The sequence below is a fragment of the Piliocolobus tephrosceles genome, chromosome 10, assembly GCF_002776525.5.
Source record: "Piliocolobus tephrosceles isolate RC106 chromosome 10, ASM277652v3, whole genome shotgun sequence".
In the NCBI taxonomy this organism is placed as follows: domain Eukaryota; kingdom Metazoa; phylum Chordata; class Mammalia; order Primates; family Cercopithecidae; genus Piliocolobus; species Piliocolobus tephrosceles.
Window position 1 is genome coordinate 44,912,803 of NC_045443.1, and position 24,361 is coordinate 44,937,163.

Genomic DNA, 24,361 nt, shown 5'->3' on the forward strand with positions numbered 1-24,361 from the left:
TGTGTGTCTGTGTGTGTGTTTTTAGTAGAGACAGGGTTTCTCCATGTTGGTCAGGCTGCTCTCGAACTCACGACCCCAGATGATCCTCCCACCTCGGCCTCCCAAAGTGCTGGGATTACAGGTGTGAGCCACCCCGCCCGGCCTGTCCTGGCCCGCTTCTAACTAGTTATATATGCTTGGGTGAGTCACGCCCTCCTCTGTCAGTTTTCCTTAATGAGGGGATTGACTCATTTAGCAACTTTCAAGTGTTTTCTCCTACTGAAGAGCAAGCTGGACCAATATGTTCCGCAGTTAAAATCAAACAAGAGTCTCTCCCTAGACCCTTGTAGAATAACAACAATAGCAACAATAATTAATGTACAGAAGTTTCACAATGTAAGTTCTTCCCCCATAAATATCTCCAAATCAGTGGTACCTGCTACCCTGTATATTAGAATATAATACAAATGGAGTCTGAGTCTGAAAACAACTCATATCTAATAAATTTACAGATTAAGAGATACATACGCTATTCTGCAGTAAGGAATGTGGCTTTCAGATGTTTTCCATCTGAAGAATTCTGAGAGACCCCGCTGGGGTCTGAAAGTTCTTCTCCTCCATCCTACCCTGCCAGGTGGAGAAGATGGGGCTCACTGCTTCTTCAGACTGGAAGTGGGGAGGGGGTGGAGGGAGCAGGCTCTGGGTTACCCTCGGTGACCCGAGGAGGACAGGGAGGGCTGGCTTTCCTGGGCAGGAGGTAAGGCACTGGCAGGGGGAGGACGAGGACGGCAGGTGCTATTCTGCAAACTGGGGACAATTCAGTCCTGCTACCTGGATCTGTGAAAGGAGGGCTTCCACCTCAACCAACCCCTTAGATCCAGGGTGAGAAACTGGGGGCTTGGTGACAGGGATAGCTATGACCACCATCCGCTATTCTTCTGTGAGGCTGTTTTTGTCTGTTTTCCTCCTTGGGTCTCTCAGCAGGTGGGTTCGTGCCTGGTGCTCCAGTGATGGGAAGAAAACCCACCTCACCACAGCTACTACTGCCCGTGAGAATATAACCAGGGCAATGGGATGTCGGTGGGCACTAAAGCGGGTGGGGTGGGAGCTGTGGGCTGATTATCATGAGTAAGCAGGAGAGGGAGACCCCACTAGGCTCTGGAATGGGGGGCCTGCAGCAGGGGGAGGTGCAGTTGTCTCTGTCCCTGAGGAATTGATGCATTTCCCCTGCCTATTCCCTCAACACCAGTCAGCAGCCACTTATGCAGTAGTGGGGGCGTCTCTGGGCAAGGCCCTGCCTCCAGCTTCTTCCCTCTGCCGCCACTTGAGTTTCTTTGTCAAACAAACAGCAACTCCTCATGGCTGAGGTCTCAAGGGACCAGGGAAAGGTCTGCAGGAGAGGGGTTAGGTTGAACAGGAGAGAGAATGGGCTGGGTGGACAGGGGAGGTGGCAGAGGAGAGGCTGAACCCCAGACAGGGTGAGGAGGGCTGCTGAGTAGCTGCCAGCCCCGGGCCCGGCACGTGGCCCTGGAGAAGCGGCCCCACCCAGGCACTGCCTCGGGCTGTCCTAGTCAGGAGATCTCATTGCCAAACACTTCGAGCACGAGGGGCGTGAGCTTCATGCTGCTCTCAGGCTGGAAGGAGAGGCAGCGGTACTGCTTGGAGTGCTCCTCATTGAGGCTGCGCAAGTCGGCCAGCTTCTGGATCATCTTGGCATAGAGCAGGTGGCTGCCCGGGGGTGGGTGGCGGCAGCGGATGTAGGTCTGCAACGTGTTGGACAGGCGGTCCTGGATGGCCTCGATCAGCGCGGCATCCTGCACCCCGGGACGATCTGTGGACACGGTGGTAGAGGAGAAGGCACAGGAGCTCTGAGCTGGGCCCCTCACTGCTCAATCCCCCCACCCCCCACCCACACAGACACTCAATGGCAGCACCCCCTAGGCCACCCCTCTATGACTGCTGACTGGTGATACCACTGCATGGCCCCAAAGCCCTCCAGTGACTTCTCCTTGTATTTAGGATCCAGTCCCAGGTCCTTCCATGGGCCCACCTGGGCCTGTCTCTGCCTGGCCTCGCTCTCTGTCCATGCTCCGTCCATCCCTCAGCGTTCCGATGCGCCGTGCTCTCTGGTCACCAGCCTCCACATCTGTGTTCCCACTGCTTGGAACTCTGTTCTGCTATCTTTGCCAGACTCTTACTGATCCTTTGGGTAACAGCTTAAAAGGTCTTCCTCCAAAAGACTCCTGGCAACACGCTACCTCCGTGGCCCAGACCAGGTCAACTTCCCTCCTTCTACCATTCTGTAGTATCACTTACTTTATTTTTAAAACTCTTGCCATGTTAGGAATTAGTTGTTAAATAGCGTTTGTTTAATGTTTCCATCTAAGCTTCATGAGAGAGGAGCCTGTGTCCTGCTTGCTGTTGAACCCCAGTACCTAGCATAGTGCCTGGTACCCAATAGGTGCTCAGTAAATTGTTGCTAAGTGGATGAATGAATGAGTGAAGGCTGGCTGGGCAGGTGTAGGGGAGCCCACCTCCATACCTTGAGCCTCCAGTCCAGGAAAGCATCCCTGGGCAGAGGCCACTAGCTTGTCCCCTGAACACAGCACTGGCTGAGGCAGGGCCACCCCTCTTTGAACCTCATCACCAACGTCATGTCCCCAAGGTTACAATAACTTCCTCTTCGGCCTTTTCCCCCTCTTCTCACCTCTAACCAGCAGAAGAGGTCAAGGGTCACAGCACACCGCCTCCAAAATCAATCAAGTAAACTGTATAGGCAGAACTATCTCTCAGGCTCCAGGGTTTTGTACCCTGCCCACGAGAAACCTCAAATAACAGGAATGTTGAGCCCAGTTCACACAAGAGCAGAGCCTGAATATTGGAAACGTGCAGGCCCGTCTGTGGCCCGAGGAACCCTGCTTATCTAGTTTCTCAGAATCCCCTCTACGAATCGCCTGCAAACTCTGTAAGGCAGAGCCAAGGGCAGTGAGGGGCACCTCAGTATCCACACACCACTGGGGCTCTGCAAATCAGCAAAGTGGGCATTTCCTTCTCTGCCTCTCCTTTTGCTACATCTCCCTTCAGGTTGCCCAGCTGGCCCTCAGCAGGTCTTCGTCCTTCACGCTCCCTGCTCCCCAGGTCCCCGAGCTCCTCCTGGCCTGGCCCCATACCTGGGGAGACGATGCAGATGGCCATGAGCAGAACATGCTCCTCCTCATGCAAATTCAGCTTCTTCAGTCCCACCTGGAACTTGATGAGGGGCTCAATCAGCTCCAGGTTGTGTCCGGCTGTGAGAGACAATGGCCAGGTACTGTGGGCAGAGCTGAGGAGCCGCCCACCCACCTCCAACCCCATGAGTCAGACCTTCACCCTTCTCTCCCTGTTGGTGCCTAACTCCCTCCCATGTGTCTGATTGGAGCCCAAACCCCAGGAGGGCTGGAGACAGACTCTGGGCGCTGGAAAAGGTGGAGGTGGAGTCCAGGCATACCTTTGGTCACGTCACTGATGCGGTACTTGTAGTCCTGGTTGCCACAGGTCCAGGACATGTCGTCCATGGTGAAGGATTCATTGGAGCGTAACATGATGACCTCAATGGCACTTGACTTCAGCAGCACTATCTGGTCCTCAGAGGTGAGGTCTCTGCAGGGGAGGGAGGGAAGGAGGTCAGGTTACCAGTCAAGGCCTTCCAGACACACAAATCAGTTTAGCGTTTTGACAGGTATACACCTGCTGGGCGCCAACATGTGCCCTGGGTCTTTCATCGAGGAGCTTGCAGCCTGGCTGGAAGGGACAGGAGTGTTCCTTGAGAGAGAACAGTTCAACACTGTGATCATGTGCCAAGGCCGGAAGTGAAGTAGCTCAGTTACTAAGACAAAGAAAACCCAGAGGCCAAGCAGCCAGAGCTGTGAGGCACAGGAAGACGGAGCCCAAGGGAAGCTCCCAGCCTTGAGGCATGAATATGGCGGTCTGCAAAAGGTAGGACCACAGTATCTTCAAAAACACCCAAGTTTTCTCCTCCTCTCCCTCCTCCTGTCCTCCAGTCCTTCTCAGTAGTAAATTCAGCCAGCTCCCTCTCCAGGATGTCTCTCGAGCTGCTGATCTTATTTCCACTCCTACCAGGAGTGCTCTGCTTCAGAGCTCCAGCGTGCTTACCAATAGCCTCTTATGGGAATCTCAGACTTGTGTCTCTCCAGTCTGTCATTCATCTTTCTTACCACTGCTGTAGGTCAGTGTCTTCTTGTGCTCAGAAATCCTCACTGACTCTCAAACACCCTAGGTTCAGGCCCATACTCCCTAACTTGGCTCCAACCTCTCATTCCAACTCCCTTTCCCATGGTAAACTCCACCAACCTTCCATTCTAGTGGCATCATGCCACTCCACATTCAGATGCCGTGTGTTCTCACTGTGCCTTTTTTTTTTTTTTTTTTTCTTGAGACAGGATCTCACTCTGTTGCTGAGGCTGGAGTACAGTGTTATGATCATAGCATGTTATAGCCTCAAACTCCTGGGCTCAAGTGAGTCTCCCATCTCAGCCTTCCAAATAGCTAAGACTCCAAGCATGCACCACCATGCTCAGCTAATTTTCTTTTATTATTATTTTTAGAGACAGTGTCCTGTTCTGTCACACAAGCTGGAGTGCAACAGAATGACCATGGCTCACTGCAGCCCCAAACTCCTGGGCTCGAGCAATCCTCCTGCCTCAGCCTCCTAAGTAGCTGGGACTACAGATGCCTACCACCACACCTAGCTAACTTTAAAATTTTTTTTTGTAGAGATGGTGTTTCACTATGTGACCTAGGCTGGTCTCAAACTCCTGGCCTCATGTGATCCTCTCATCTTGACCTCCCAAAGCACTGGGGTTACAGGTGTGAGCCACTGTACCCAGCCATCACCATGCCTTTGAGCATACTACAGCTCCAGCCAGGAATACCTTTCCAATGTTCCATTTTGTTTTTCTGGTCCTGAATCCACTGTGTTTTCCCTTGGAGCCCCGCACCCTCTGACTCTTCAGCACAGTTAGGGCCATGTCATTGTGACGCATTGAACATTGCTGGTGCTCTTATTTTGCCCTTCTTTTCCAGTTCTGCTCTTTACATGCTTGTTTTCTACTTTTTTTTTTTTTTTTTTTTTGAGACAGAGTCTTGCTCTGTTGCCCAGGCTGGAGTGCAGTGGTGCAGTCTTGGCTCACTGCACCCTCCACCTCGCAGGTTCAAGCAATTCTCCTACCTCAGCCTCCTGAGTATCTGGGATTACAGGCACCCACCACCACGCCTAGCCAATTTTTGTATTTTTAGTAGAGACAGGGTTTTGCCATGTTGGCCAGGCTGGTCTCAAACTCCTGACCTCAGATGATCTGCCCACCTCAGCCTCCCAAAGTGCTGGGATTATGGTGTGAGCCACTGCGCCCAGCCACTTGTTTTCTACTCTTATTTGTAAGTTACTTGGGGCCCAGCACCTCCTCTTAATCACCTTACTGTTGCCCACACAATAATCATTGAGCCCTCAGCACAACAAGAGGATTAACAGAGATGCGTTGATGAGTTGAGAGGCCAATGACTAGTTCCACTATTCTGAGTCATGATTGGGCTTGTCTGAACAATGGCGAGGAAAAGGCAGGGCTCACAAATCAGCTTGCTTCTGGCTTTTACTCTCTTTCTCTTCCTGACTGTCTATTTCCTCCTGGATATCCTGTAGATAGGCTGTCATCCCCTCGATAGCTGCATGTTTGTATAGAAAGTCAGGAAGCCGATATTAACTGATGAGAGTGTTGTATCAATGGGTGATAGATGGTGGAGAATGAGAAGGCTTGCATGATCAGGATGGCCAGCAAAGGATCTGTATTGAAAAAAAATCACAAAGTGCTAGAGTTGGAGGGCCCCTCTTAGGAGCTCTTAGAGGTGGCTCCTACATAACCTTTGTAGGACTCTCCTAGGGTCAGGGAGCTCAGGGCCTCTGGACACAGCCATGGAGTTGTTCACAGCGAGATTAATGGCCTCTTCTATTGAGCGACAACCCACGTGATGGTACACTCATTTGTGGTTTACAGTTTTGTACTCAAGAAACCCAGAACCAGACTTCTTCACTAGCCATGGGACTTCCTTCGAACCATAGCTAATGGAGTGTTTTAAAAAGGAAAACTACTGTGTCCTCCTTCAGATAGTCTAATGACACAATGTCTAAACATCTCACCATCCTTGTCACTTTTCTCTAGACACTCAATCCATATTTAAAAAACAAAAATGAACACCATCCCCGTTTTTGATTTGACTCATTATACAAGTAAAACATACTCATTATCAAATCTTTGGAAAATACATAAAAATGTAAAAACAAATTAAAATTGCTCATAACCACACTTCACATTTCGGTGTATTTTCTTCCTGTCTTTTTTTCTTATTTATTTTTCTATTCATTTTAATTATTATTATTTTTTTTTTGAGACAGAGTCTTGCTCTGTCGCCCAGGCTGGAGTGCAGTGGGGCAATCTCGGCTCACTGCAACCTCTGCCTCCTGGGTTCAAGTAATTCTCCTGTCTCAGCCTGCGGAGGAGCTGGGACTACAGGCATGAGCCACCACACCCGGCTAATTTTTGTATTTTTAGTAGAGATGGGGTTTCACCATGTTGGCCAGGCTGGTCTTGAACTCCTGACCTCAAGTGATCTGCCTGCCTCGGCCTCCCAAAGTTCTGGGATTATAGCTGTGAGCCGCCGTGCCTGGCACCTTCCTATCTTTTTTCTATACAAATATATATATATCCACACATATACATAGAGAGAGGGAGTATATCTTTAACATACTGGAGCTTATACTAATTCTTTATCCTACTTCCTATATCACTCAAAATTCTTTAGCCCAGTTCTTAGAAGGTTGCATAATGTTGTTACATCATAACAGTATACTCTAAGTTATTGAACCAGTCTTCCATTTATCTATTTTTGAACATTTTGATTGCTTCCAGTTTTTGCTATCACAGGTAATTCTGGGAGGAATATCTTTACACATAGGCTTTTGTTCAATGCCCCACTCAAACAGATGGCCAGCAGTAAACACACCTTCCATGGGTGCGGACCAGCGAGACTTCAGTGGGATCACTGCTTTTGTGATCCAGACATCCTGCTGCTAGGAACAGAAGCCCAAAACAACCCCAAATGACTGCCCACAGCCTGGAAATACAGGGCCTTTCTAAATACAGCTCACAGCCAGGACCAGGGATGGTGGCAAGGTGGGAGTAGAGGTGGAGTTACAGGGGAAGCCACAAGAGAGCTTGTTCCACGATGATAGGCACCAACACAGCTCCGTTCCCCCTCCCTCACCTGCGTGACATTTACACCCTCCTCTGTCTTCACGCCTGCAGCCGCTTCTGGGCACCCGAGATGTGACTGGAATTGTGTTGCTGTTTCATCTTTCCCACCCCCACAGGCAGAGCTCGGCCCCTCCCCTGCCGCATTCCCACGGTACCTCCAGCAGGCTTCCAGCAGGGCTCTTATCTCCTTGCAGCAATTGTTTACATGTCTATCTCTTTCATCAGACACCAGATCCCTGGATGCCAGAGACTGTCTTCTCAACAACTTTTGTCCCTCACAGTTTATGTAAGAAAGCTATTTGTTGGATGGATGAAGAAATGAATGTGGAGAAAGGGCACAGCATGAAGGAAGCATGATAACCCCCAGGGCTCTTCCCTGGGTATGGAATGGCAATGAAGGTGAAGGCATTTAGCAGAAGAGGGCAGGGCTGCAGCTGACGTGGCCTGATCTCTTGTGCACTTTACTTGGCAGTGAAGCCTGGGGGTCCTAAGTCCTGGGATCTAAGGCTGCTCCTGGCCATTTAGATGCTGCTGCTGACGCCACCTCCTCCGTGCATTTCATTTGCAGTGCCAGCAGGGAGGGAGATTTGTGGGGTGAGACTGAGGGAGTAAGGGAGGAGAGGTGGGAGGAGAGAGCAGGCCAAGTCCACACTGTAGCGCAGTTCACACCCAGAGCAGCCCATCCAGCCCCGCCCCACGTTGGTCTCATGCCCACATTGGAGACTCATCCTGTGCCCCCACACACCCACACAGAAGTCTCATCCTGGCTTCCCCACACCCTCCGCCCCTGCCTACAGGCGGCAAGATCAAAGCCACCAGGGACGCAGCCACTGTTCTTCTATGTCTTGGAACAACAGAACCCCTAAGTGTGGAAAGCAGCAGAACGAGAGAGCTGCTGGGCTGGCCCACGCTGGGCCCAGTTGGAGCCTAGGTTTGGGCTCCAGTCCAGGCTCAGCATCACCTCTGTCCAGCCACAGAGAGTGTGCGTACCAGTGTCCCTGCAAGCTCTCTTAGCAAGGCCTGCTCCATTTTCATTGGCATACCTTCTGCTCTGGGACTTCTCAAGTCATACTGAAGACAGAGAAGCCAACCCTAGCATGTTCAGGATCAGTTTAATCCATTTTGCATCAATGGCTGGGCAGCTCCTGTACCTGCCCATATGTACCTCACTTTAGCCATGAGTTGCAAGGACAGACTAGGGGACAGAGGGAAACATGATGAAAGGAAGAGGGCAGGCTTCAATTTAACCTCGTGAAGAGAAACTGAGAGTAGTACTATTTGTGTCAGCGTCCATGTGGGAGGGCAAGGAATAGGGAACTTGAGCATGGGAGAAAAGTGGAGGCTGGGGTTCCTTAGTGAAGGGGGCAGCGTTGGAGTAATCTGATTCAGTGAGTAACTTTCTTTTCAGGACAGCTTTCCTGTGTGTGCAATCTCAGCCCCCACTGGAATCACTGAACCTCAGTACCTGGAAACGGTCATGAGGGCCCTCTGTCCTACTCCCCACTAGAGCAGGGAAAGATGAAGCCTGTGTAGATGAGTACTGCTGCCTGAATGAGGATGGAAGCGGAGTGCTTCCGTGTTTTTTCCCTAGCCGTTTACACTAAACAAGACTTTGGTATATGTGGAGTTTGCAAACAGTAACGTGAAGCGTGGAGGAGGGAGTTGGAACTTGTGCTCTACGGAATGTATTGTCAGTTCCAAGGAAAGGCTCTGAGGGTAAACCCTGTGCTCAGAGCAATGCCTGACTCACATGAGATCTGTCGCTTGCTCCTGCCTGCCTGCCAGAGGGGCCCTCGCTCCTATCGCTACAACCAAAATGTGCAATGCGGTAGAAGTGTCTCATCACTGTCTGCCAGTTTTCTTTTCTTCGCCATTTTCACATTAATTCCAGAGGAAGAGCATTGAAAAATTTCTGGTATTTGGGTTGGTGAGAGGCATCAAATAACACAGAGCCAGTTTTCTCAGGGCAGAAACGAACTGGAAAGTTCTGGGTTTAACTCTGTGAATGACCATCATCTCATTGGCAAGGCAGTAATTTAGGAAATAACTGATGGCTTTTCTACACAGCTAAGAGGTTCATAAACGGATATATAGCACCTCATATCTGTTTCCATCCAGAGCCAGCAATGTTAACTCATTTTCCAGCTCCCCGTATTCCAGCACTGAATCTGAGCATTAGTATCTAGGAAGCATTTTGCTCCTTCTACCGGAAATACAGCTCTTGCTGCTACTTAAAATGATAATAATATTGCTTAAGATCGATTTACTTCTCTTTCTCAACCATATTGTTTATGTATTTTATGGCAATATGCCAAATGAACTTTTGGGAAGAATTAAGATAAAAACATACATAAATATAGCCATCTCCCAACACATCTACTAAATGTGTCAGTACTCTATTTTAAGAATATTGGCTGGGCGTGGTGGTTCACGCCTATAATCCCAGCACTTTGGGAAGCTGAGGCCAGCAGATCACTTGAGGTCAGGAGTTCGAGACCAGCCTGGCCAACATGGTAAAACCCCCGTCTCTACTACTAAAAATACAAAACTAGCTGGGCGTGGTGGTGCATGCCTGTAATTTCAGCTACTTGGGAGGCTAAGGCAGAAGAATTGCTTGAACCCGGGAGGTAGAGGTTGCAGTGAGTTTGAGACTGTGTCATTGTACTCCGGCCTGGGCAACAAGAGGGAAAGTCTTGTCTCAAAATAAAATACAAAAAATTAGCCTGGCATGGTGGCATACTCCTGTAGTTCCAGCTACTTGGGAGGCTGAGGCAAGAGAATTGCTTGAACCCGGAAGGTGGAGGTTGCAGTGAGATCACGCCATTGCACTCCAGCCTGGGTGACAAGAGTGAAACTCCGTCTCAAACAAGAAAAGGAAAAAAAAAGAATATTAACACTGTATGAGTATTTAAATATAAGTATTATATACACTGTTAGTGTTACAACAATAAAACATGGGAATAAATGAATGAAATTTATATGAGTGAATTGATAAAGGAGGATTCCTTCTCTAGTAGAACTCCTTATACTTATCTATTTTTGCAAAAAATGTTTCAGTATTTTTTGAAAAAAATACAGACCATTAGGAAATGGTCTTTATTTTTTTCTTTTCTGAGACAGGATCTTGCTCTGTTGCCCAGGCTGGAGTGCAGTGGTACAATCATGGCTAACTGCAGCCTTGACCTCCTGGGCTCAAGTGATCCTCCTGCCTCAGCCTCCCTAGTAGGTGGGACTACAGGCATGTGCCACCACACCCAGCTAATTTATAATTTTTTTATTTTTTTATTTTATTTTTTTTTGTAGAGAAGAGGTCTCACTATGTTGCTCAAGCTGGTCTGGAATTCCTGGGCTGAACTCCTACCTTAGCCTCTCAAAGTGTTGGGATTATAGGCATGTGCCACCACGCTTGGCCAGGAAATGGTCTTTAAATGGTCTTCGTTTTGGTGAAGGATGCCGGGGTCATATATGCCAGGAAACCTGTCTTTCTCCAGGATTCCTAGACTGTTGCACAAGTCTACATGGCCAACCCTTCTCCTCTCTATCACTTCATTCTACTCTCAGAGTTGGGGTGTGGAGGAATCATGTCGTTGAATTTAAAGAGATAATATGAGGATGCCAGTCAAGCCAGCTGGAATAACACAACAGTGAGCTGGGAGTTCTAGGCCTGGCTCTGACATGCTGGCTCCAACACCAGGAAGGGATCCTGGCTGGCCGTTGCACCTTTCTGGGCTTCCACACCATCATCCAGAAAGTGAGGGGATGGACTAGCTCTCCAGTGCTGGCCTGCAGAGTAACGCAGGATAGGCTGCACTTCATAAATACAGATTTCTGGTCCTACGCCAGAGGTTCTGATTTAGCAGGTCTAGGGTAGGGCCTGAATCTCTATTTTAAAGAAGCAAAGGAGGCTGGGTGTGGTGGCTCATGCCTGTAATCCCAGCACTTTGGGATGCTGAGGCGGGTGGATCATTTGAGGTCAGGAGTTTGAGACCAGCCTGGCCAACATGGCGAAACTCCGTCTCTACTAAAATAAAAAAATTAGGGCAGGGTGTGATGGCTCACACCTATAATCCCAGCACTTTGGGAGGCCGATGCAGGTAGATCATGAGGTCAGGTGATCGAGAACAGCCTGGCCAACATGGCGAAACCCCGTCTCTACTAAAAATACAAAAATTAGCTGGGCATGGTGGCATGCACCTGTAATCACAGCTACTTAGGAGGCTGAGGCAGGAGAATCGCTTGAACCTGGGAGGCGGCAGTTGCAGTGAGCAGAGATAGCACCACTGCACTTCAGCCTGGGTGTCAGAGCGAGACTCCGTCTGGAAAAATAAAAATAAATAAATACATACATACATACATACATACATTAGCTGGGCATGGTTGTGGGTACCTGTAATCTCAGCTACTTGGGAGGTTGAGGCAGGAGAATCGCTTGAATCTGGGAGCAGAGGTTGCAGTGAGCCGAGATGGCATCACTGCACTCCAGCCTGGGTGACAGAGTGAGACTCCATTTAAAAAAATAAAAAATAAAAAAAAGGAGTGGTGGATGGGTGATCTCCAGCCCTTCTTATAGCTCAGTCTAGAACTCTGATTCTGTTCCCTAGATATTGCAGAAGTTTCTTACCTGAATCCTGGGATCATCTTAGCAAAGCCAATGACCTTCTGGATGCTGTAACTGACCAGGTCAGCCAGGTGGGGCAGCATGGAAAGCTGGGACAGTTCTAGAGTCAGAGAAGGGTCATCTGAATCTTCTTCACTCAGATCCAGGTTGGAGAAGCTGGACGAGTCCATCATGTCTGGGGGAGATGAGGGAACAGAAGGAGCTATTTAAGGATACTTGGACCAGGACCACTCCTGCCAGCCCCTGCAAAGACCTGGTGTGCTCTGGCAGGAGAGCCAGCTGGGAATCCCGCAGTGACTCCAGAGGTCACCCTTCAGCCCAGGCTTCCCTCTGGGACTCTCTCTGCCTCTTTCAGCAGCATGAGACAGTAAAATCAAAGAGCCAGAGACACTCAGAGCAATGAGACTTCCTCAAGCAGACCGTGTGCTGTTCCTACAGATCTCAATCAGAAATGAATTTGGGACCCATCAACCCATGGAAAAAAATGTTCAACCTTGCTAATGATCAAAGAACTGCAATGTAGAACATCTACACTTTTCACCTATAAACCAGAAACAAAAATGTTTAAATACTGATGCCAGTATTTATAAAGATGCAGGAAACAGGCAATGCCTATGAGGGCTGGGGTGCTAAAGGAGATGCACATTACTGCAGGTAATCTAGAAAGCTATTTGACATTCGTCAAACAATTGTGTGTACTCTTTGACCAGTAATCCCACTTCCTGGAATTCATTGTAAGGGAAAATTTCAGATAAGTGTAAATATTTAGCTGTAAGTATACTGTTGTCTTACTAAAATGCTGGGAAATAATCCAGATATCCAATGGTAGGGGATTTAGGTACATTATTGTATTCCAAAATACTGTGCAGCCTTTAAAAATTATATTCTGGATGCATACTAAATTGTAAGGAAAAACAATGCAATATTACAAAAACAAGTCATCAGATTGTATACAGCAAAATTTCTTTTCTGAATGTACATATGTGTTTTTAAAAAAAGAGGCAAGAGATATATTACAGTGCTAACAGTGATTATCTTTGGGTAGCAGGATTAAAGTATATATATATATACTTTAATATATATATATATAACTTATATATATATAATTTATGTTTTCCAAATGTCTAAGATGAACATGTATTACTTTTGTATAATAATTTTTTAGAAAAATAAAAAGTTTAACTTGTTTGAATTTTTAAATAAATATATTGCTATACTGAACATACCACTTGTGGGGAGGGCAGTTTAAGCACCTTGAATCAACGAACTTACAAGAGTGTATCAAAAAACTCCTAAATAGGCAGGGCGCAGTGGCTCATGCCTGTAATCCCAGCATTTTGTGAGGCCAAGGCAGGCGGATCATCTGAGGTCAGGAGTTCGAGACCAGCCTGGCAAACATGGTGAAACCCCATTTCTACTAAAAATACAAAAATTAGCCAGGTGTGGTGGTGGGTGCCTGTAATCCCAGCTACTCTGGAGGCTGAGGCAGGAAAATGGCTTGAACCGGGGAGGCAGAGACTGTGCCACTGCACTCCAGCCTGGGTGACAGAGCAAGATTCTGTCTCAAAACAAAACAAAACAGAAACAAAAACAAAAAACGACAACAAAAAGCCTCCTAAATAATATGGAATTACTATTGAAAGCTGAAATACAGAACAACATATGGATTAAACAGACTGACCTTAATTGATATAAATAAATATCCTATCAACTGAAAAGAGCAGGAAGGTAAGTATAGAAAAGTGACAAGTGGGAGGGATTCCTACAAGGTGAGGGGCTGGGAGGGTCAGCTGATCATGCAGGGAGCAAGTGTTCTAACTAGTATCTCTGTCCAGGGGCACTGGGACCCTTTCCATCTGTTCTGAATCTGGGCACAGATTCATCACTGAGTATGGAATTGCTTTATCTAAGGTTCTAATTGCCTGGAGGGGAAGGTTTTTTCCCATCCCTGCCCTCCTGCAGACCCCAAGCAGAGGACACCAGGGTCAGGTTAGGGGTAGAGGGAGGAAGGACAAGAGCAGGGGGCAGATGAGGCCGGGTGATGAAGAGGAAGGAAGAAAAAGGCCACAAGAAGGAAAGCATGGGCGGGGTGTGGTGGCTCACGCCTGTAATCCGAGCACTTTGGGAGGCCAAGGGGGCAGATCACAATGTCAGGAGATGGAGACCAGCCTGGCCAACATGGTGAAACCCCATCTCTACTAAAAATACAAAAATTAGCCAGGTGTGGTGATATGTGCCTATAGCCCCAGCAACTCAGGAGGCTGAGGCAGGAGAATTGCTTGAACCCAGGAGGAGAAGGTTGCAGTGAGCCGAGATTGTGCCACTGCACTTCAGTCTAGGCGACAGAGCAAGACTCCATCTCAAAAAAAAAAAAAAAAAAGAAAGAAAGGAAGGAAAGCATGATGCCTCCCAGACTCTCAGCTGAGCTGGAGGGGACAGGTCCTCCAGGGCCAGAGTGGTCCCCAGAGCTCAGGTGGAAGGTGGGCCGCAATGGGACCAACACATTCTCCTTCCCACTCCAAATTTCACCTTCTGAAGGGCCCAGGATTAAAATATCACTTAAAGGAAGCAGGTCACCGCCAGGGAGGGGGCCATGGGCTGAAGCCTGGCTTAGAGGAAAGAGCATGGGCCTGGGAGCCCGATGCTGTACAGCTGGAATCCCAGCTTGGCCTCTTCCCCAATGTGGGCCCTTGGGCAAGTCACCCCCTTCTGTAACAGAGGGGCTGTTTTGAGGACACTGCATGGCACACAGTATGTATGTAAGTTTCCATTAGGGAGCCTTCCACCTCCTTCCATCCAGCAGCCCCAGGGCAGGTGGGGTGGACTCTTCACCCCAGCTCCCTTACTCCATGGAGGACTGAAGTCCTGCTTACCTGGAGAGGTGAGATAGTGATCTGAGCAGCAGGAGGAGGAGTCCCCAGAGAAGCTGGGAGTGTGTCTCGAGTTGGGCCTGGAAGGATGGCTCCCTCCACCATCATTCACACGAACTGGAGGCTGGAAGGGAAAGATGGAGTCTCAGACCCACATTTTGAGGTCACCTTCCTACCTTGGCCCTGATCTCTGATAGGAATGACTTTGAGGAAGGTCTACGGGAAGGCAAAGCCTCTCAGTGCCAGGGGCCAGAGCAGCCTCCGTCCCTACCCCAGTTCTGTTCAGGATGTCCCCTGCCCTCTGTCCCTACTCCCTGGGCCCTGGTTCCACTAGTGCTTCTCCTCTGGACCGATTCATCCTCCCAGCAGGCAGACATACCCGGAACTGGCAGAAGTCGGAGTAGGTGGGGTCGTAGGTCTTATGGTGGGCGTCCAGCAGGATGGCAATGATGCGCTGCTGCTCCTCGGACAGCTTGGGCCGCAGACTGTCCTTCAAGGCCTCCTCCTCCTTCCGCTTCAGGATCATCTCCCGCTTCCTCTGCACCTCCTCATCTGTCAGGATGACTGTGGGGTGGGAAGGGGAGTCAGGAGGGCCAGCCAGCAGCTCCTCCACAAAACCTTCCTCCTGTGGTTGTGGGTAAAGGTCCAAGATAGGAGGGGCTTTAACACTCGGGGCTCCCTCGGGGGTCCTCCTGCCACAGGGACTCCCACTCCACTGTGTGAAGAAAAACTGGGTTTGCTATGGTGGAAAGGAAGGTGCACGCAAGAAGAAGAAAAAGAGGATTTGAGAGGTGGGATGGTCTGGGCTTTAGGGAGTCGGGGGTTCTCAAGAATGAGCTGTGGGACCTTGGGCAAACTCTCTGGGCTTTTGTTGTCTTGTTTGTAAAATGAGAGATTTGAACCAAGGTTACTTTCTTGTACCTTCCTCCATAAAGTGTGTCTGTGTGTCTGTGTGTGTGTGTGTGTGTGTGTGTGTGTTCACATGAAGGTGGGAGAAGTAATAACACCTGCCTCAAAGGATCAACTGATTTGAGAACTGGATGCATGCCTGGCCCAGAGCAGATGCTCACGAAATGTTAGTTCTCATCTCTCCTCTACCCTGATGTTCCATGAACCTGAAGAAGACATCAGAGTGGAGAAAGGATGCCAGAGCTCTCACAGCGCTGGAAGTGAGATGTGGAGAGGACGCCTCTGTGTGGCTATCTCCACATCCAAGTTTCCAGACATGGGACTGTGGAATACAGAAAGACTAGGCCTCTTTGGTTCTCTGCAAAACCACTCCTCCTCCAGCCTGTACAGCCTTGACATTTCTGTCCATGGAAGTTTTCAAGTCCTTTTGAAGGCCCCAAAGGGTGAGGCCTTGCAGCTCTAATCTTGGAAGTTCTCTCCAGCCACTAATCAGGGTGTCGGGCCGTAGAGAGCTCCAACACCACCTGCAGGCTTGTGCCTGCCTCCCTGTGCTGGGGTAGCTGTGGGGGTTGGGAGGATGCTGGGAGAAGAGGTGCCTGGCACAGTGGCTGGGCAAACAGACCTCCTGGCTGTGGCTTGCTGAGCGCTGACGGCAGGAGTGGGCACCAGGGCCCTTGGCCTGTAGCTACTTGCTCGGTGCTGGTGCTGCCAGGGCATCTGCCCACAGAACTGGGGAGTTTCACAAGAGCAGGGAAAGGAACCAGAAGCCCAGGGTGGGTGAGTTCCAGGCTTCGAGAAAGGTCCATTGGCCCAGGTCCTCAGGTAGGGGGAGGACGAGATAAGTTGGTAGGGGGTGAGGAAGAGCCTATGCTGGGTGGGAGTGGACAGCCAGTGCCACAGGCATGGCAGGAAAGTGAGTGTTACTGTAAGAGATGGTGCTTCCCTCCACGGGGAGCCTGGGAGTAGACCACGCCCAGGTGACTGACTTACCTGCCCAAACAGCTGCCAACTCTCCTCCCACAGTGGGTGTCTGCACAGACCCTACCAGGTCAGGCAGGGTGGGAGAGGAAGGGGCAGGGAGCATCCAGGGAAGGCAATGGGGGTAAGCCCTCACTTGGGGAGCCCAAGATTAGGTGTCTTGTCTTTCCTGCTCACCTGGGGACCAGAGGAGTTAGAGAGGCCTGTTTCTGCCAGCCACACCATGGTGTCTACAGGCATGTAGCTCAGCCTGACTGGACTTTGCTAACTTTCCAGTGATTCTGTGAGGCCATTCTCCTGCCCAGATACTTTTCCCGGCCCCTACTACTGACCACGTCCAAACTAATGTTGGCTTCTTACTAACTTTCCTACTTCATGTCTTAGTGCTTCTGGACACAGCCTCTGTTCTGGGCACACTGGCATTGCTGCTGGCCTGGGAACATGACCTGCTCATACTTGCCCCTGCATTTCCAGTTGTGCTGGGTGCCTGTCCAGCTGGGTCTCCTCTCCCCAATACCTGTATGAGTCCTATCAGTTCTTCAGTGCCTACATCATAGCCATCTTTTTCTGTGAAGCATTTCTTGATTGCCCTGAACTGCACTGAGCCTTGTTTTCTTCTGCTGAGCCTCATTTCCTATGCCTGCTACATATTTAGTCTTTCCCACACACATTGACACCCAATTATCTTCTGCTCTGTAAGACTCATGGTTAGCACAGGTTTCAATTCATTACCTACGGAGGGAGCCCAAGAAGTTCAAAGTCTCTTTCTCTAGATTACTAGTTACTTAAGGGCAGGGTCCATGTCTTACAATTCTTTCTCTCTCCTTCCTTCCTTCCTTCCTTCCTTCCTTCCTTCCTTCCTTCCTTCCTTCCTTCCTCTCTCTCTCTTTCTTTCTTTCTTTCTTTTGAGACAGAGTCTTGCTCTACTACCCAGGCTGGAGTACAGTGGCACCATCTTGGCTCACTGCAACCTCCACCCCCTGGAGTTCTAAGCTATTCTCCTGCCTCAGGCTCCAGGGTACCTGGGTTTATAGGCACATGCCACCACGTCCGGCTAATTTTTTTGTATTTTTAGTAGAGACGGGGTTTCACCATGTTGGCCAGGCTGGTCTCAAACTCCTGACCTCAGGTGATCTGCCCGCCTTGGCTTCCCAAAGTGCTGAGATTACAGGCGCGAGCTACCACTCCCGGCCTTTGTTTTATAATTCTTATATTTTCCCCATAAAGGCTAGACCGGATGGGCTACCTGGCTGTGGTGTCTGCTCAATAGTCTGACACCAAACATCAAATGCATCCACACAGATTACACCAACTGTGTGCAAATCATTTTCCTGGCTCAGGAAAGGCTAGTGAGTACTCCAGTGCTGCTTGTCTCCTGCAATGTAGGGAATGGCACCTGGCACACCAGAGAGCTGAGCAAAGCTGACCTCTTTTATTGAAACAATTGTTATGGAAAGATTTTCAAGATAGAAAACCTTGTAACGGAACACTTTTAACGTCATATAACCTTTCCCTGATGATTCAGAGGTATCATTCTGAATAATTACTGAACACTGCAGGACAAGGTTACGGCCTCGGAGTTGTCGGAGGCTGTCTGCCCCGCACGGGGCAGCGTGCTGGGCAGCATGCATGGCTCGGCGTGCTGGGCTTTGGAGTTCTTGGGCTACTTTTCTTGCTTCCAGTGTCCACCTCTCTGTTAAGCTATGCGTTGTCTCTTCTTATTGGTGTCTGCCTCTGGGAGTGTGCCTTTCTACCCCTTAAGACTTCCTTTTGATCTCTTGGGAGCTAGAAGTTCCGGTGATCAAGTTTGATGTAATAAAAGGAAAATATTCTTAATGCTGGATAGCACATATAGACTTTTTCTATCTACAAGGCACTATTCTAAGAGCTTTTTGTATATTAACTCATATATTTAGTCCTCATGACAACCCTTTAAGGCAGGTGCTATTGTTACTCCCATTTAGCAGATGAGGGAGCTGAGGCCCAGAGAGGCTTTCTACCTTTCTCAAAGTCACACAGCTAACAGTGGTGAAACTGGTATTTAGACCTGGGCAGTCTGGTTCTGGAGTGGAAGATCATAACCACTAGCCTCTACTGTGGCTGATTACATCTGGATATAGGCGGACCTTGGCTTTCAGCCATGGAGTTTTGACACACGTTGTGTTCCAATCCATCTGAAGAGTGTGAAAATAAAATTAAATCACAAAGCTTGTAAATTACCTACTTTAAAGAGACAAAGAAAGTTCAAGTTTAACCCTATAACATGATTCCTCCAAGTCACTTGCATCAAATAGCAACCATCATCTTCTATGCAGGTAATAGAGGAAGAAATGCTGAGATCTAGCAGTTTCAAACAGGCCTAATCCATAAGCTTTCTGCAAGGCAACATTGCTGGAGGACTGAATAAGTCTAAAGTCTTTCACATACGCGAATGCCTGTGATTCATGAAATAATTTGTTTAAAAAGCTTGTTAATTTCATAGGAAACTTCTTATCATTTTTTCAATGGATTGAACCTAAAATGTCATCACTATCATGTAGGAAGACACTATATAATATATGAAGCCATTGACCTAGAATAAGAGTAAACAGATTCTGAAAGAGTGTTGGACTCTTTGGTGATTAGGTGTCTGAAGTGCATGAGTTTTGGCATATGGACTTTGTAAAACCTACATGGTTGCTCAGAAGTTTTTTTTGACTTCCTTTTAAGCTCCTTGCTCAGTGTGAAATAATTTTGCGCAAGTTATTCCCATGCAAGACGTGGTCTCTCCCTAACGAAGTCAAGATCTGCAACATAAACAATTTGAAAACATTTCAAGATGCCAAGGATGGCCTAAGAACAACCACAGGAAGACGACATAAAATTTTTCCAAATGAATGGCACAGACATGATCAGGTTTGGGAGAATCTTACTGATCTATATAGATCTGTGGAAGATATACAGAGAGAAAAAAGCATAATGAGGAGCTAATATTAATTTGTTCCACACATTTATTGAGCACCTACTATGTGCCAGGTACTTTGCTAACACCAGGGAGAAAAGACATACGTCTGTAAAAACATCAAACAAGTTACCATAATGTGTGGTTCTGTGCAGGACAGGTATAGTATAAGCAAAAAGCAAGAGCTCGGGACATTTCTTGGGTTCCCAGGGTATAAAGTCAACTAAGAACGGAAAAGAGAGAAATTGAGTCTTTGGTGGGACCAAGCTCTCTTCAGTCCATCTCTTAGAGCATGTGAAAGTGCCTGGAAATGCATAATGGAGTGAGCTCCGACCCACTGGGGCCACGAGAGGCTGCCTCGGGTGTGGCCCACAAGCCTGAGCTTTGGAAGCAGACAGACCTAGATTAGAATGAATGCTGATACCATCATCTTAATAGCTCAGAGCCATGATATTTTAATTCCTCTGAGCTTCCTCAGCTATCGAAAAAATAAAAGTATTTACATATTTAGGGAGTATTGTGAGAATTTCAGACGAAAATGCAAGTGCCTGACGCGTTATCTGACTCATAGTAGATGGTCAGCACACGGGGTTTCTGTCCTCATCCTTTCCCTTCCTGTGCCTCTTCTATGGAAGGCCCATCTTCCTGCCCCGCCATCAGGAGCCTGGGCTTTTAGCTTCCTTCCTGTGGTTTTACAAATATTGAGATACTCAATTGTCTCTGGGATGCTATGCCTTGGGGACAAAATCCAGCCCAGATAAGAAATGAGCAGCTCTCCCAGGGTTCTGAGGCTGGAGGACTTCACACTGGCAAGGCCTCCTAAAGCTGGGCTAACCTGAAGCTGGGAATGATGTCTCTTCCTGGACGATCTTCCCTTTGGGAAAGTAAAAAGCACCAGGACATTTCTGTTTTAACTGGATCCCTGCTCCCCCAGCCCATCTGGAACTCAGTACCGCTCCCTGCACTGGGATGAGGAGGGTGGTGTGGTGAGAAGCTGCCTTGGGCATACAGCAGGATGGGGACATAGGACTCCACAGGAGAGAATTAGGCTGGGGTGGGGGTGGCTGACACATAGCGTTGATTTAGGGATGGGATGGGCATCGCTCCTGGGCTGCTGGGTTCCCACGTGGTAGGGTGCTCCTGGGCAGTGCCCTCTGATTTACCCCAGGCTGGTGCTGCTCTTCACCACGGATGCAGCGCTGTCTATGAGGACCAGGAGGCAGGTAGAAGGGGACGTGAAGTCTGATTCTAGTCCCAGCTTGGCTACCAACTTGCTTTCTGATCCCAGTCCTGAGGTCTTTACCTTTCTGAATCTCAGATGATCCTTCTATTCTAAGTCAGTAGGACATCCTCTTCCTCCTGAGGTAGGAGAGGGGCCTCTTGGGCATCAGTGAGCTTGGCCCTGAGGGGAACTCCTGCAGCAGTGCCTTACGAACTGCAGCAGTGGAATCTCGTGCCAGTCTTGGTTAGCTGGAGCTTTAGAAACCAGGCTCCCTGCTTTGCAGAGGCTATCTTCTCTGTGGAGATGGGACTGCACTGAGCACACCTTGTTGGTGCCCACCCTAATGCCTCACCCTGAGCAGGGCCCACTGAGAATGTGTGTGAAGCCCCATAAGGCACCCAGGCCTCCAGCCTCCACTTCTTGCTCTCTTCAGGATAAACACAGGAGCCAGGGCGTGGCAGGGACTAGGGTAGGAGAGATCAGCGTGCCCAGGCCTGCACACTGTGGAGGTGCGGAGAAACCACAGCCCTGGAAATACCTTCCAGGGCTGCCAGTGTTGGCTGTGGAGCCACCAGATGAGGAGGGAGGAATCGTGACCCACAGAAGAGGATCCTAGGTCAAGGCCCAAAGAGGAGGCCCAGGGTGAGGGCCTCAGCTCTGCCTCTGTGTCCCAACAACAGAGACATTTTATTCTCATTAAGGAAGAAATTTGCTATCCTCTAAGCCCTGTCCTGTGACTCTTCCTCTGTCCCTGACACATCTTCCTGTTACCTGACCTCTCCCCATTCCCCACCACCCCATGCGGTCCCATAGCCAGGAGGGTCTGCATCTCAGCAACATTCCCGCCCCACTCCGACTCCTCAGACACACAGCTAGGGGGGCCTGCGTTCTGTCCTAGGGCCTGGTGGGGATCTGGATGCAGACAGCAGACAGGAGTGAGCAAGAGAAGGAGAGCAAGGAACGAGTGTGCAGAGGGCACCCATGCCCAGCTGGCCGTGCTCCAGCCCAGAGAGGACCTGGCTGGCCCCTCCCAGCATCTGCTGAATTCAGTGGCTACTCTAGTTACCAAATAACTGTCCTAGAGCTCCGATGCAAAGTTCAAGTGTTGTTTTCAGTGGTGGGTCAGAATATCCATGTAAAGATGCCACGTTGATCTTCTCCAACCCCAGAGTGGGACAGGAAGTTCTATAGAATCACTCCTCTTTCTCCATCTGGATTCAGAGGGTCGTCCTAGAACCCAGTGCGTCCTCTGGCAGACTCTTTCCTCCTGGTCTCTCCCTGGCACAAGCCCTCAGATCTGTTCAAGGCGCCAGAGAGGCTGGGAGGCTGGGGTGGGACAGAACGTGGATGCCAGCTATGCTCTGAATACTAATTCTCCCCATCACTCCTGCCCTTCCCAACCCACAGCAGCCCTCTCTCCCCAAGCCCCGAGAACCTGGGGGTCCTTGAACCTCATTCTTCCCTCTCGGTCCAGGTAACAGGGAGCTATGAAAAAAGAATGGCATCCTGGAGGAAGACCCTGACCCAGGAGTAGAAGGGACTCTTGACGGCAGTGTCCTGCCTCTCCTTCCTCTCAGGCTCCACTCTGGAGGGACCCTTCCAGGGCCTCTGACACCAACACACAGATCCTCGAGAGGTGCACAGGGCCACTGAGTGCATCTGACCCTGGACTTCCAGCTGCCTTGTCACCAGCTGCTGGTCCCATGCGGCCCTGGCCCCAGACGCTGGCAGCTACACAGGAAGGGCCAGGCAGACCCTCCGCCCAAACTTGCAGGAGAGTGGCCAAGGCCTTTCCCTGACTCCAGCTCAGGCCCAAACCCCACCCAGCCCCTGGACACTCACACTCCTTCATCATGCCGACGTCCACACAGCGTTTGAGCCGGCAGGCCTGGCAGTGGCGCCGGTTGTCCTTGGTGATGCGGCAGTCCCCGTTGAAAGGGCAGGTGAATAGTGCCTTCCGCTTCATGCTTCGCCTGCCGAGAGAGCACACAGCCTGCCCTGGGTCACTGAACTTCTGGCTCCTTGCCCTGTGACCACGGAGACCTGTCTTCTGGGCCCCCTGGTCTCCATTTCTCCAACAGAGGACATGGGGCCCACCCCAGCTGCCAGCCACTCTTACCTCTAGGTTGGGCACCAAACGATTCTTACTTCTCCTTTCATTGCCTGCCCAGCTCCCATCATGGCTTGTACTTACTTTTTTTCTTTTAATTTTTGTTTTTTTTTTGTGGAAACAGGGTGTTGCTTTGTAGCCCAGGCTGAAGTGCAGTGGCATGATCTCGGCTCACTGCAGTCTAGACCTCCTGGGTTCAAGTAATCCTCCTGCTTCAGCCTCCAGTGTAGCTGGGACTACAGGTGCATACCACCATGCCTGGCTGATTTTTTGATTTTTTTATAAAGATGGGGTCTCACTATGTTGTCCAGGCTAGTCTGGAACTCCTGGGCTGAAGCAATCCCCTCTCCTAGGCTTCCCACAGCGCTGGGATTACAAGTGTGAGCCACTGTGCCCCATGCCCCGATTCTTTTTTTTTTTTTTTTTTTTGAGATGGAGTCTCGCTCTGTCACCCAGGCTGCAGTGTAGTGCCTCACTCAGCTCACTGAAAACTCCACCTCCCTGGTTCACACCATTCTCCTGCCTCAGCCTCCTGAATAGCTGGGACTACAGGCGCCCGCCACCACGCCCGGTTAATTTTCTTTTGTATTTTTAGTAGAGATGGGGTTTCACCGTGTTAGCCAGGTTGGTCTCAATCTCCTAACCTCATGATCCACCTGCCTCGGCCTCCCAAAGTGCTGGGATTACAGGTGTGAGCCACCACGCCCGGTCACACCCTGACTCTTATACTTACTTTTACAGTACTCTGCTCCCCTTCCCATTTTAAAAAATTACACAGGAAATAACGCAAGTGCATTTCCCTAGAAAAAACCTTTTTAAATATTGAAATCTCCAGAGTAGCCAGCATAGTAACATTTAATGAGCTGCTATGAGAAGTAAGGATGCTAGTCTCAGCATGAAGTCTTCTAGAGTCTAGAGACCTGTGACAGGAATAGCTCCTGTTCTGGGGATAGACATGCACATGGAAGGGAGAAAAGGCCCAAACCATAGCTCTAGACATCCCAGAACCTGCCCAGAAATAGAAGGGGCCAGACAAGCAGGTGGAAATCCTGAGGCCTGGCCTTGGATTTTTGAAAGGAAGAGAAAGCAGGAACTCTGCAGGAACAGAAAACTAGAGCTGGGCACGGTGGCTCACGCCTGTAATCCTAGCACTCTGAGAGGCCGAGGTGGGCGGATCATCTGAGGTCAGGAGTTCGAGACCAGCCTGGCCAACATGCCAAAACCCCGTCTCTACTAAAAATACAAAAATTAGTTGGCCATGATGGTGCATGCCTGTAGTCCCAGCTACTTGGGGGCTGGGGGCTGAGGCAGGAGAATTGCTTGAACCCAGGAGGCAGAGGTTGCAGTGGGCCGAGATCATGCCACTCCACTCTAGCCTGGGCAACCGAGCAAGACCCTGTCTGAAAAAAACAAAAACCAAAAAACAAAAA

The 24,361-nt window shown here is 49.5% G+C and overlaps 1 protein-coding gene across 2 annotated transcripts in view; it reads right to left on the minus strand.

The window, feature by feature from the left end:
• Nucleotides 1-569: 569 nt before the first annotated feature.
• VDR (vitamin D receptor) overlaps nucleotides 570-24,361 on the minus strand; it is a 61,555-nt gene continuing 37,763 nt past the window's right edge. Inside the window, exons 4-10 of one of the 2 annotated variants that reach the window (XM_023231197.2) lie at nucleotides 22,664-22,794; nucleotides 15,151-15,335; nucleotides 14,775-14,895; nucleotides 11,905-12,076; nucleotides 3,467-3,618; nucleotides 3,150-3,266; nucleotides 570-1,810 (exon numbers count right to left, since the gene is read on the minus strand). In XM_023231197.2, coding sequence (XP_023086965.1) covers nucleotides 1,551-1,810; nucleotides 3,150-3,266; nucleotides 3,467-3,618; nucleotides 11,905-12,076; nucleotides 14,775-14,895; nucleotides 15,151-15,335; nucleotides 22,664-22,794 — 1,138 coding nt within the window. In that variant the 3' untranslated portion in view covers nucleotides 570-1,550. The remainder of the gene's footprint in view (nucleotides 1,811-3,149; nucleotides 3,267-3,466; nucleotides 3,619-11,904; nucleotides 12,077-14,774; nucleotides 14,896-15,150; nucleotides 15,336-22,663; nucleotides 22,795-24,361) is intronic. The other variant, XM_023231201.1, reaches the window with a different exon arrangement.